Source organism: Carassius auratus, chromosome 3 (assembly GCF_003368295.1).
Source record: "Carassius auratus strain Wakin chromosome 3, ASM336829v1, whole genome shotgun sequence".
Lineage (NCBI taxonomy): Eukaryota > Metazoa > Chordata > Actinopteri > Cypriniformes > Cyprinidae > Carassius > Carassius auratus.
In genome coordinates, this window is record NC_039245.1 from 15,629,194 (window position 1) to 15,642,203 (window position 13,010).

Sequence of the window (13,010 nt, forward strand, 5' to 3'; positions counted from 1 at the left end):
ACATACATACACATACATACATACATTACATACATACATACATACATCACACACACATACATACATAATACATGACATACATACATACATACCATACAACAACATACATAACATACATACATACATACATACCATACCATACATACATACGATACATACATACATACATACATACACATACATACTACATACACAACATACATACATACATACATACATACTACATACATACATACACATACTACATAACATACATACATACATATATATATAATATATAAAAAAACAGCAACAACACATATTTAAGTGACTTTTTTAAAAAGAAGCAAAATATTTTTCAAATTATGGTCTTTTATTATTTATTTCAGACAACAAGACTTAATTTCTTATGTCTTCTCAAGTAATTATCATTTTAGATATTCGTTCTATTCGTTTAATAAATTGTGCTTAAAATAGTTTTTAATTATATTAGTACATTAAATAAATAGAGGTTCTGTAATTAGTCTGCAGAACATGTTGACACAAATATAACCACAATCTGTGCTGCTAAACTGGAAAAAAAAGCAGTATTTTATTTCTATTATGAGCTTACCCAGATATCACAGATACGTCTGTAAGAGGTCTGTTAAAGATCTCTTCATCTGGAAAGCATCTGCTGTGTATTAACATTAAATCTGCTTGTTGGTTGTCAGGAAGGCCTGAAATGAGTCCAAAGGGGCTGTGTTATAGAGGAGAGCAGCCTCAGAAACCTGATGGAGATGACCAGCGCTTCACACTGAACTATCATGTCTCGTGTGATTTCTGCCTTCTTTAAAGCTGGATGTGTGTACCACTGTGCTGAGGTGCTTGTAACTGATTTATTGTGCTGCTAAAGGTTAACCGATCACAGATTTGTGCTCCTCTAATGATCTTTAATTTATTTAGTTTTCCCTCCTTTAATTGTTTTTAATTCAGTGTGTTGTAGTCCTAGACAAATATGTCTAAAGTGTCAGTATTAAAGAAATAAAGCCCGGATACATGACAGTGAGGGTTGGGAAAGATCTTTTATCCATTTTTTGTATTTAAAAGAAGGTACAATCTTCTGGGGCCAGTTGTTTAGAGATTCATCTGGATCAGAATGATCTGGATTTGGAAATCCCATGTTTTTCTCGCCAGGATCAGGTAACCTCTTTTATTTTTGTGCTAGTTTTTCAAAGTAGCATTGGATTGGATTTTGCATTGGATTAACACACATAACTACTTCTGACCGGTCCATCTCATCTGTTTTTTTGACCAGTTTTACATGTAAAAATTTTTTTTCATATGGTCATATGAGCATCGAGTTTATTCCTGCTTATCTGAAAAATATATTCTGACTCAAAAAAATTGTGAAACCTTGTGATTATGACACCAATTGATATGCAACAATAAAAGGTCTTTAAGCCATAAATGTACAGTATAGGACGTTCTACATTTACATTTATGCATTTAGCAGACGCTTTCATACAAAGCGACTTACAGTGTATTCGGGCTATAAATTTTTTTTTTACCAGTATGTTCTGATATTTTTCACAATGCAATGTATATTAAAGTTAGAGGGACGGAAGAAAAATGTTTTTGGTGCAAACATCTTAAACTGACAAACATTATAAAGAAGTACTTTAGGGTAAAAAAGCAATGTGTTGTGTTGTGTGCAGCTGGTCTCTCTCAGGTCCCGTGGTACAGTCTGTCGCTGTGGTTCTCCGAGTGTGTCTGTAGGTGGCGCTGTAGATCCAGTCTCCTCTGGAAGCCGAGCGGGCAGTGTGAGCATCTGAAGGGCTGGTAGCTGCTGTGTTTCCTGCTGTGTGTGATCAGATTGGAGCTCTGGCTGAACGCTTTACCACACACCACACACACATGAGGCTTCTCACCTGAGAGAGGACAGCGCATTAGCTACAGAACTGCCTTGATGTCTACTACTCACTACACAGGCAGCTAATCTGCAGCTAGTACACAACTGCACAGAAACACAAATCAAGTGCCTTCATTTTTTCAGTTTCACAACACTTCCCACCTGATTTTGCAACGCAAAAGTGATTTCATGCATGTGTGTGCACAAGACTTCTAATTTATTAGCTATAAGTGACTTAAAAGAAAAAAAATTCACAAAATAAAACAGAGCAAATAAATTGTAAAGATATTAACGAAAACATTATTCTTCCACCAAACAATGTAGTTCCACACAAACAGTTGTAGTTCCAATAAAGTGGTTGCCGAGCAACACACAGAAGTAAACCATAGAGTCATTTACAACCGCTTTGATCTTGGCTCAACCAATCAGAATCAAGGACCGGAACGTTTTATAATAATATGATGACACTTTTCCAAAATAATGAAGAACGAAAGGGACATTATTCTAAAACACTTAGTGTGAAACGAAGCGTCGTGTTCACGGCTCTTGTTTTTAATAAAGCGTGTATTTACTTTGGCCCTCAGTATCACTGTGTTAGTGCATTACATTAGTTAATGTTAAGTATCTTAGAATGTCCTGAAAAACACACAGTCGCCGTGTTTTTATAATGACACTGCATTGGTCGAAGATGTTAGTCTAGCGTGTTTACACAGAAAAATAATGGAAAAGTATTGCAGTGGGAAGAAAAAACATGTTCTGGATTAATGGTACACAGCTAAAATATTAGGAAGCGAATGACTTCGGTTTTTAAAATAAGGCATAAACTATGGCGAAATTTGAGCACTATTTTCTATTTTACAAATATAGTTAAAATGAGTTAAGTTGACTTCTTTATGGCAGCTACATGAATAACAGACTAATGAACTCTACTCACAGGATATGATGATGCACTTCCACGTTTGTGTTATTAGCATTAAATTACACAAAAACTACTTTAACGCTGTTGTGTGACGAATGTCAAATTTAACATCTTTCTTTCTTCGGACCAACATAATGGCCCAATATTTTTTTCCCACTTGAGGATTATTTTATTTGTATACATTTTTTGGTAACTGGAACAAATCTGGAACACAAAAGTGATATCAGATGAACCACAGAAATAATGGGGTCCAGAAATATAAGGGTCCAGAGATTCTGACTTTAGAATGTTTTGTTCCGGAATCGGAATTAATTAGGCTTTAATGGAATTTTAAGTCAATGGAAATTTTTTTTACCTGTGTGTATAAACGTATGTTTCTTCATGTCAGATTTCTGGTGGAATCTCTTTCCGCAGTAGGGGCACGGGAACGGCCGCGTGTCCGAGTGAATGAGCAGGTGTGTGGAGAGAGTCGACGACCTCTTAAACACCTTCCCACAAACCTTACAGGTGAAACTCCGCTCCTGAAACACACATTCATACAGTCTGTGTTTAGAATAGAACATTAACACACTAGTTATGCTGTATATAGTGTGTAGACTCTTCATGCAGCATGTCAACTTTTTGTATGCATCAGATCTGGATGACTTACTACATCTCTTTACTCATTATTTGACCAAACTACCAAAAGTAAAAAAAAAAAAAAAGTATAGTTTAGCTGACTATAATATGATAATAATATGGATGCTATGTATACAGCAAGTGTTCAGTACTTACTCTCATCCTTAGTATTCCCGTAGGTCTGTACCCATAATGCTCCTGGGTACAGCCTGTGGAGCCGGCCAATGGGAGAGCAGCCCTGTTGTCATGTGACTTGCACAAGTGCGATGCCAAACCCACAGCAGAGGACAGGAACTACAGAAGTCATAGCAATATTAATATCACATCATATCATCAGTGGAGATAGCACTGAGTTTTCTGATCTGTTCCCGATCAACCACATGTGATCTTATGTGAATCGAGCTTGGGGTTTAAGATGTGCATGTGCATATCATGTATGAATAGTTTCAGCATGAAACCCACACAAAAACCCACGAGTGAGTTGTGAATGTGTGAAAATCCTGTCAGGTGATAGCAGATCTATACTAAAGCATGTCCCATTTGAATTGATAAATCATTATCAAATCAGTTTCTATATCTTCATATATTTAACCCTGTTTATTTTTTACTTCATAAAATATCTGTTTAAATTAGGTATTCTTTTAAATCAGGCCTCTTTTTTTGTCACAATGAAGTCATTATAGTTAGTAACATACAACAATATTTATTAAATTCACAGTAAATACAAAGACAGTCTGTTGAGTCAACCTTGTTACCCCGTTAACTTTTTATTTAATCTTGTTTAATCTAGTTCAAATTTCAGCTTAGCTGAGGGCCAATAAACTTAAACTTTCTTGTTTTCTGAAAAAATGAATGAAAAATAAGTTGAAATGGCAAAATCTCCATTTTTTCTTTTTACAGTAACCAGTCAAACAACCATATGTTCATTACTCCCAAATGACCTTTATCCTTAAAGGGGTCATCGGATGCCTATTTTCCACAAGTTGATATGATTCTTTAGGGTCTTAATGAAAAGTCTGTAACATATTTTGGTTAAAATTTCTCAGTGGTAGTGTAAAAAACACATTTTTACCCTGTCAAAAACAGCTCTTTTCAGAGCAAGCCGTTTTGTAGCATGTTCCTTTAAATGTTAATGAGCTCTAATGACTCCGCCCCTCTCTTCTGAGCAGCTCTCTGAGGAACTGTTTACTTTAGCTGCATTAATCTGAAACTTGCTAATTAGCACATAATAAGGAAAGGAGATTTGCAAAGACTCATAAAAAAAAACCTTATACTCATTTCTTCTGTATGTGAAGCTGGATCATGAATGATTCGCTTGAACATAAACACACTTATGCAGATCGGGGATTCAGTGGCTCAGATGTTGGGAGTAAATGACGACTGCTATGTTCATTACATCAAACAACAAGACAGATCACTCAGCGCGGGTCTAATGTGGGTCACCAGTCCAGTCTGTGCTAAAAAGATACTGTCAATCAATGGGAGGGGGAGTGGCCTGCTTATGTGATGTCACACAGACGGGAATCTGAGATCGGCTCAATTTCAGAAAGGGGTAAAGATTTTAGTAGATAATAAATAAGATTTAAGTAGAAAAAACAACAACAACAAAAAAAAAACCCTGGGTGGATCTTTATCATTATAGGGTGTTGTGCCAACACACATTTCAGCTCAAAAAACTTTTAAAAGTGCCTGTACTGTAGCATCCTATGACCCCTTTAATCAGTAAACAATGTTATAATTATGAGCCCTTGGAAGTCCTATGTGGTCCCTGGCTCCGAAAAGTTTGAAAAGCCCTACAATAAGGACACATACGACAGTTCCTCACCTTCTCACAGAGCGGACACTCACACAGCGGCGTCTGGACGTTGTTCAGCTGATGGTGCCTGAGTAAAGCCTGAATCAGACGCTCCAGATCAGATCCAGAGGACGACAGGTCAGATGAGGGACAAACTCCAGACTGCTTCCCTGCTATCATCACACACAAGACAACATCTAAAATTAGAAAAAATACAGGGCGGAGCTTGACTTTGTCCATCTGGAACTGATTGGATGATTGGAAGTTGTGCGTTGCTAACAAAACAGAGACAGAAACGAAACAGACCCTGATAGCCCCACCCTCACACCACAGCACATAACAGGAAGAGAAGAGTAGTCATTTCCAGGGGAAGGGTAACTTATTTGACCTTAAGTGCACAGATAAATCATTTATAACAAACACTACAAAAAATAAAAGAATGTCTTAATATGAAATTCGAATGGTATGACAATAAGAGATTAGATTGTGCAAAAACTGAAATCTCAACATGGCAGACTTGTTACTAAATTGTTCAGATGACAATATTAGGTGAAAAATCTTATTTGGGTCATGTATTTCAAGACATATGTTAGAATCTGTGATTGTGAAGTACAGTGAATATCCACACCGCTGCAGTGACTGACTGTCACACACATACTCCTCAAAACATTAGATTCATCCGTGCTGGAGCACAACCCACTCAAGGAAGATAACTCCACAAACAGCTGCAGTTGCAGGATAGTTGCACTATCACTGCGTCTCAATGTTCACACTATCCATCCTAAATAGTATGTGAAATTAGAATAAGTGTGTCCCAAAGCATACTATGTTGAAAAGAGTATGCCAAATGAGGGTCTACTATTTCAGGTCAATTTTTAGAAGTGTTGATCAATGCACACTCTTATAGCTAAAACTGCCCACAATCCATTGCGCTTCGGCGAAGGATTCGGTCCAGAACTACAAACATGAATAAAACGCGTTAGAAAAACTACAAATGTGGCGGATGCGCACGATCGATGGTTAGTTAACTTTAGAGAGGTAAACATCCAATTGGTCGTTAACTTTTAAATCCATCATGCACAAAATATGAGAATAGATGGCAGCTCAACGAGATACTCTGTTCTCTCCAGTACGGTAGGAAGTTAAATGAAATGTGGAGGATGTTAACTGTGACAAGATGATTGACAGCCCAGCTTACAGTGACAGGATGCGTGTAATTATTCGACAGGGCGGTCTGTTAAAGACACAGTTGTGTGACATGATAGTAAGTCCCAAAGCTTGCCTAATCCTCTACTACAAAAGTGTGTTCTGTTCCTTCATTAAAAGAGTCCATACTTTAAAGGTGTAGTATAAGTAAGCACATTGAGATAGAGGGCAGAAGCATCTAACCTGCCTTCAGAAGTTGGCAGAAACTGGCCTAGTCTCTATTTTAATCTGAAATACTGCAATAATTGAAAAAGAGTTGTCAAAAATATAATTTTTTTTACTATATAAAAAAAGTTATATTTCTTTTGACCATGAAGTTGAGTGAGACTCCCAAATGAGGAGAGCACAAGGGTTAAACATTAATGAATATTCCAAGCAAACACTGAACATTCTAAGAACGTTCTGGATGTTCTGAACAAATGTTGTTTACTAAAACATTTTTTCAGTCTTTAATAATGTTCTGAAAATGTAAGACACAACCAAAAACTTTTAGTTGGACATTCGTATAACATTTGAATATCACTAGTTGTTTCAGGACGTTAATTTCAAGAGAAAGTATTTAAAAACTGGATGAAATAATGTTTTTAAATGATCAGAATAGAATAGTTTGTGGTGAGGTATTTGGTTCATAATGAGTCAGTCAAATTGATTGTATCACCTCATGGAAGTCATTTGCGGGAGCTTTGTTGAAGTTAAGTTCTCATGAGCTGTGAGGTGTCATATTCTGATGATTAAAGTTTGTAATTCAAACCCTGTTTTCTATATGAGTGTCTTCACATTTTGAGTGTATTTATTTGACATCATGCTCAGTCTGCCGCACTCTTCGAGTCACTGCTGGTGTTACGCTGTGCTGAGCTGTTCTTCATGTACCTGCAGTGGATGAAGGCCAGGCTCCAGCTCCAGCTCCAGCTCCAGCTACATCGGTGCTGTTTTGGGTCTGGCTGCTGTCGGTGGATGTGCAGGGAAGCAGCTCCAGAGCCGATGAGCGACTGCTGGACGTCCATCCGTCATGATGCCCATGCTGAGAGTGGGCGGAGCGTGTGGAGTGATGCCCCGCCCTCTTACTTTTCACTAGAAACGATCGAGGCATTTCATCAGCGGCAGTGAGGCCACAGACGGGGTCAGGTTACAGTCTGAACGGAAAGAACAACACATCCTACATGATTTGAAAGTTGATTCATAATAATCACTGTAAATAAGTTCAGTGTCATATTTATTAATAACAACTAGTATATTTTTTTGATTCTCAATATTAGAAGATAAATGGAAAAATGAAGATAAATACTGCAAAAAGTGTATACAATTATTCATACAATATGTAGACATGATCATAATATCAAATATACTTGTTCATTATATAATAATTGGTATCATTAATGCATTTTGATGAATTCTCCTCATCAGAAGAAAAATTAACCAGTAAAACAATGAAATATTCAATTATTGTGTAAATGTAGATTAGTAGAAATTATCAGACGTCTCGTGAATCATCCAGACCATCAGAGAGCCATTGTTCGGAGACTTTGTTTCTTATCTTTCATTAAGCTCTTGACATCAAAAACTAAAATACACTACTTTTTGACCAAGCTTCTCTGAACAGGTGCAAAAAATAAAATACATGATTTATGCTAAAACTGCACTATTCGGCATATATTATGTGTGTATTGTTTTAATCAATGCACTAATAAATCCTAAAACATTAAAAGTAATGTATGCAGAACCATAATATAGCTTCTCTCTTTTTAAAAATGTGAGTATTTATATTTATTTCTATTTAAAGCAGTATGTCTGTTAGTGTCAGATTCACCCTCGGGTGTCCGGCGATGTGTCTGGTTGTGATTCGGGTTCTGAAGCTGCTACAGGAAGTGCGAGAGTTTTCTGATGTTTCAAACATCAAATCAGGACGGCTGGTAAATCTGCTCATTCATCAGCACTGCCATCATGAGAGAAGAGCAGAAGGTGCCCATCAGTGTCACTTTCCTTCTGCGTTTACCTCAAGCACCTGATTAAGTCTCACAGTGCACGAAATGTAACCTGTCTGAATCAAGTTTCACAGTATCAAATATTTCTCCTACAGTTCCTCCGGAGAAGTAAATGAGTCACTCCCAGCTAACAGGAATCGTTATGAATGTTCTGGCAAGGTTCTGCCAACAAACGTGTTTCTAGTAATGCTATAATAGAACTTTCAGTATCTGATCTTTAATAACATTCTAAAACATTAGCACAAAAACATTTACACATCATTCACGGAATTTTAGTTTGTTTGTCTGGAACTTCTAGATCATTTGAAGAGCAATGTTTGAGATCATTTTGTGATCTTCTGAATGCTTAGATTGGACGAAATACAAATCTGAAAGTCTAGAGGAGACATGCGTAATCCAAAGTCAGCGATCTCAAGAGTGCAAAAAGTGCATGATCTTCTTCCTCAGATACATTTACTTGAGATGCAATATTAAATTTTATTCATCAAAATTAAGTGATTTTTATCCTTCAAATAAGAGCAGCAGAAAACCAACTCCTTATCCCTAGTAAGATTCCCAGACAACAAGACTTCTTAACATACGCCAAGTAAATGTATTTTAATTTAAAAACATTTAGATATTTGCAAAACTAGACTAAAATATCAAGAAAATCACTTTTTGCATTGAATATAAATGCAAACGCTTCCGCTGTTTTTTATAGCTCTAAACTCTTACTGTAATTACTGGCCCAGAAACAGAAAGTTGATGAAACTTCATCAAGATGAAAAACTAACCTCTGATCACCGCAGTGTTCTTCTGGGAGATGCGAGCTTCTGAATATCAGTTCAGCAGCTGTGAGAGATGCTGGGTTAAACAGAGGCTGTAGGAGTTCACGAGACCACAGAGACGTGAACGCTGCACCCACACTGACCCACTGTGATATCTCATCTGTTTTGGTTTGTGATTTTGGTATGAGGGAGATTACCCAGCATGCACAGGGACAAAGTCATTATAGTTTTTCTTTTTGCATAGTTGCGCAGCTGCAAATTTTCTCCAGTTTAGTATACTGGGATGGTATTCTCAAAGCAGGGTCCGCGACTTCATTTTATGTCTATTAGATTTGGAAAATTTAAAATAAATAAATAGCATTTCATATGGCCCTATTATTGTATAACTAAATAAATAATTGTTGTTACATTCTATAAGTTAACACACAAAGTTATATGTTGAACTGCAGTACGCATATTAATCACAATTATAATTATGAGTGGGTCCTTGGAAATTTTTCTCTGCTGTAAGGGGACCTGGCCCCAAAAAGTCTGAGAACTCCTGGTTCGAGGAATCATTAAATGAACTGCAGAAACAATGTTCAGGTTGTATTTTAACAAATAATTATGCTACATTATAATCTCATTTATGTAGTATTTTCTTAAGTCCTGTTCACTATAATGGTAACTTTATTAGCGTCCACACCAACAGACGTAAACATATTGTTTAGCCACCATGCAGTTTTGTCAGAATAGTAGATTCTGACTGACTGTCAATTTTTTTTTTTTAAATCGTTCATCACCAAAACTTTGAGAGTGAGTGATGTCATACCTTTGTGTTGAACAGGCAGTTTTATATACATAAACAAAATATTGTATCTCTCATAATAATTATTATTTTTTAGATCCTAAGTAAAGTTGTATGTAGATAAGACATTTTTAAAGAGTTTAAAACGGAGGCTACTTTATAGAATATATTTAACTGTTCATTACTTTGGAAAGAGAGAAAGATGTTTCTTCATTTCACATTTATAATCGTTTTCCCTTACAGACACTTTCCTACCAAAGCCAGTTTCAAAAAAGCGCACACAGCGCATTGTTTCGAGTTCCTAGAAAGATGCAGAAAAGACAGTGCTGAACAATGAAGAGATGAAGGCGAACAAAGAAGCCCACCGGCTCCTGCTCGTTCCCCCCACAGGCCCCCCGCTTCAGCTCCTCCGCCGCGCTCACCGCGGAGCGACGCTCCTGACTCACGGAGGGAAGGGGCTCGCGATAAGATCGCGGCTCTGAGGGTTTGTGGCTTGAACACTGGAAATTCATCGAGTTCAGCTTCATCTGAGAGAGATTCACCAGCTGTGCGGGTCAGGACAAAAAAAGAAGAAAAGAAAATCTTATATGATATTGAATGATTTTAAAACACCTGTAAAACAGTCCAAATAACAATGTCCTACTTAAACTTGGATTAAGACCCGTTCACACCAAAAGCGCGGTCGCGTTATTTAGGCGGGAAAAACAGTTAACTGTTTATCATTATTATTATTATGTCAGAAATATCTGAAGAATTATTAGTAGTAGCTAGTAGTTTTTTATTTTTCATTTATTTGTATGCGTGGTTATTGAGTTTTGATTTATGGTTTTAGGTTTAGTTGTAGCCTAACTTTTTATTCATTTCTAAACTCTATATCTTCAGTATTTACTTTGTACTTAGGCTACTACTTGTCATAAGGAAACATTTATTAACTAGAGACATACCATGGAGGTTGTGTATATTTTGCCATTGTATGCTGTATTTTGTTTGTATACTGAGATATGTAAATAAAGTGTGTGTCTGTGTGTGTGTGTGTGTGTGTGTGTGTAAATGTGTGAAGCACAGCAAGTCTGTGTGACAATTTAGACCCTTTGAAAAATCTCCCCATCGCATGGATTTCCAACTGAATGACTGGAATTTGCCTGTGAAATTTCTAGAATTAACAGTAGTGACCTTAAAGGGGTCATAGGATGCTACAGTACAGGCACTTTTACAAGTAGTTTAAGCTGAAATGTGTGTTGGCAGTGTGTGTACACAACCACCCTATAATGATAAAGATCCACCCAGGGTTTTTTTAATGTCGTTAAATAATTTCTCTTTTCTCAAATCGAGCCAATTTCAGATGCCTCACTTTGTGACGTCACACAGACAAGCCCCTCTCATGATAGATTGGTTGACAGTACCGTTTCAGCACCGACTGGACTGGAGTCTTACCTTAGACCCCCCCCCTTGAGTCTGTCATGAGTCTGCCATTGTTTCACCACCGGAGAAGATGTAGACAAGAATGACTCCTAAGTGACTGAGGTGTTCTGTTGTTGGATGTTATAATAAACATAGCAGTCGTCATTTACTGCCGATCTCTGAGCCGCTTAAGATGCGGTGGATTACATTTGTTTCTGAAGGGAATAAATGTGTTTATGTGCACGTGAACCATTCATGATCCAGCTTCACCAACAGAAGAAGCAAGTATAATGTTTTTTTTAATGAACCTATACAAATCTGCTTTCCTAATAATGTGCTAATTAGCAAGTTTCACAATGAATTTAAAGTTCACTAAAGTAAACAGTTCCTCAGAGAGGGGCGGGGTCAGTAGAGCTCATTAACATTTAAAGGAACATGCTACAAAATGGCTTGCTCTGAAAAGAGCTGTTTTTGACAGGGTAAAAAGGTGTCAAAAACATCTAATTTACCCATTTGAGGCTTAAAGAGCTCAAGGATTTAAAGCGGCAAGACAGGCAAGCTTAGAATAAACAGAACGGTTTATTTATCCTGTGTGGACGTTAAAATTATTATAGTTATTATCAGTAGTCATAGATTGTAATGTAGCTTTCATTATAACCTAGTTATCACAAGTTATTGTCAATTAGTGTGTACGCTATTAAAGTTTTCATTCTCGTTGTCCTTCTTGGCATAGGCGCCGATCCTGTGAGTGCTCAAGCAGAAAAACACAGATAGTTCACATTTATTTTAACCAATAAGAAATGGATTGCAACTTGTGTGAATTTATTCTTATTTTCATAGTCCATTTGAGGCAGTTTTGGTGTTATTTTAATGGAAAACTAAAGTGCATTATTGTAAGGGTGCCAGCATGAATCTCTTGGCTTGCCCTCCCATATTATATTGGTCCCTTTTGGATGTATGTGAGTTTAGCAGTGCGTCATGTATTCATTCAGATAAGAAAAACATTAAGATGTTCATATATTTGAGAACTTATTAAGAATTTTTCAAGAATTGCACTTTCAAAAGAACTTCGTGGAATTTATCTTAAGAAATCTCTTAATTTATTTCTTAAGAAGATTTTCGTGAATCCGGTGTTCTGTTGATTTGTCCTACGCTGTCAGATTTTCCTACCTCCCACTAAAACAGTGGTAGTACAATTCGACAACGAAAAATGCTACTGTAAAGTTATGGTTTATTAACATCTACACCTACCACAAACCTAAACCTACCCTTACATTACTGCAGATACATTAAATATCGTTGTTTAGGAAATAAAGTATTTGCAGTCTGTGCATTTCACTTGACAAAATACATTTTGTGTAGTAAATCTATCAAATGCACCATCAGACTGCGTATACTCCAGAAAAAAAACGAACATCCAGAACTATTAATAACTAAGTAATGTGAATTAAATAGTAAAAAACATTATGGCCTATGGTTCTTGGTATGAATAGGCACTTCTGATGAAAATTGTGTATAGGCCAAAAACAAGATTGATCTGAGGTAACCGCAGTTTTTATCAGCACAAAATCTAATCTTGTTTGGCCTCAAAAAAATATGAGTTGCAGATAAGAGTCATTCAAAAAACGTCACCCTTTTGGCCTGTATTATATTATTCCGTCATTT

At 36.7% G+C, this 13,010-nt stretch overlaps 1 protein-coding gene across 2 annotated transcripts; it reads right to left on the reverse strand.

Annotated features, from left to right (window-relative positions):
* Positions 1 to 499: 499 nt before the first annotated feature.
* Positions 500 to 9,319, reverse strand: LOC113055347 (zinc finger protein Gfi-1b-like). Of its 2 annotated transcripts, XM_026221596.1 has the most exons (7): positions 9,164 to 9,319; positions 8,216 to 8,341; positions 7,279 to 7,541; positions 5,233 to 5,375; positions 3,564 to 3,701; positions 3,145 to 3,310; positions 500 to 1,889 (listed from the first exon to the last, which is right to left on the reverse strand). In XM_026221596.1, exons 3-7 carry the CDS (start codon positions 7,496 to 7,498, stop codon positions 1,687 to 1,689), a joined length of 870 nt encoding a protein of 289 aa, XP_026077381.1. In that variant the 5' UTR covers positions 7,499 to 7,541; positions 8,216 to 8,341; positions 9,164 to 9,319; the 3' UTR covers positions 500 to 1,686. The 2 variants fall into 2 exon arrangements, with proteins under 2 accessions (XP_026077381.1, XP_026077391.1); XM_026221606.1 differs by lacking the exon at positions 8,216 to 8,341 and having other exon boundaries at positions 9,164 to 9,313.
* Positions 9,320 to 13,010: the final 3,691 nt, after the last annotated feature.

Bases quoted from the DNA above. Each gene is read 5' to 3' on its own strand.
- LOC113055347 (XM_026221596.1), bottom strand. From the start codon at position 7,498: ATGCCTCGATCGTTTCTAGTGAAAAGTAAGAGGGCGGGGCATCACTCC. The intron at 3,702-5,232 runs GTGAGGAACTGT...TGACTTCTGTAG, and splicing joins AGTGTCCGCTCTGTGAGAAG to TTCCTGTCCTCTGCTGTGGG. The intron at 3,311-3,563 runs GTAAGTACTGAA...TGTGTGTTTCAG, and splicing joins CGGGAATACTAAGGATGAGA to GAGCGGAGTTTCACCTGTAA.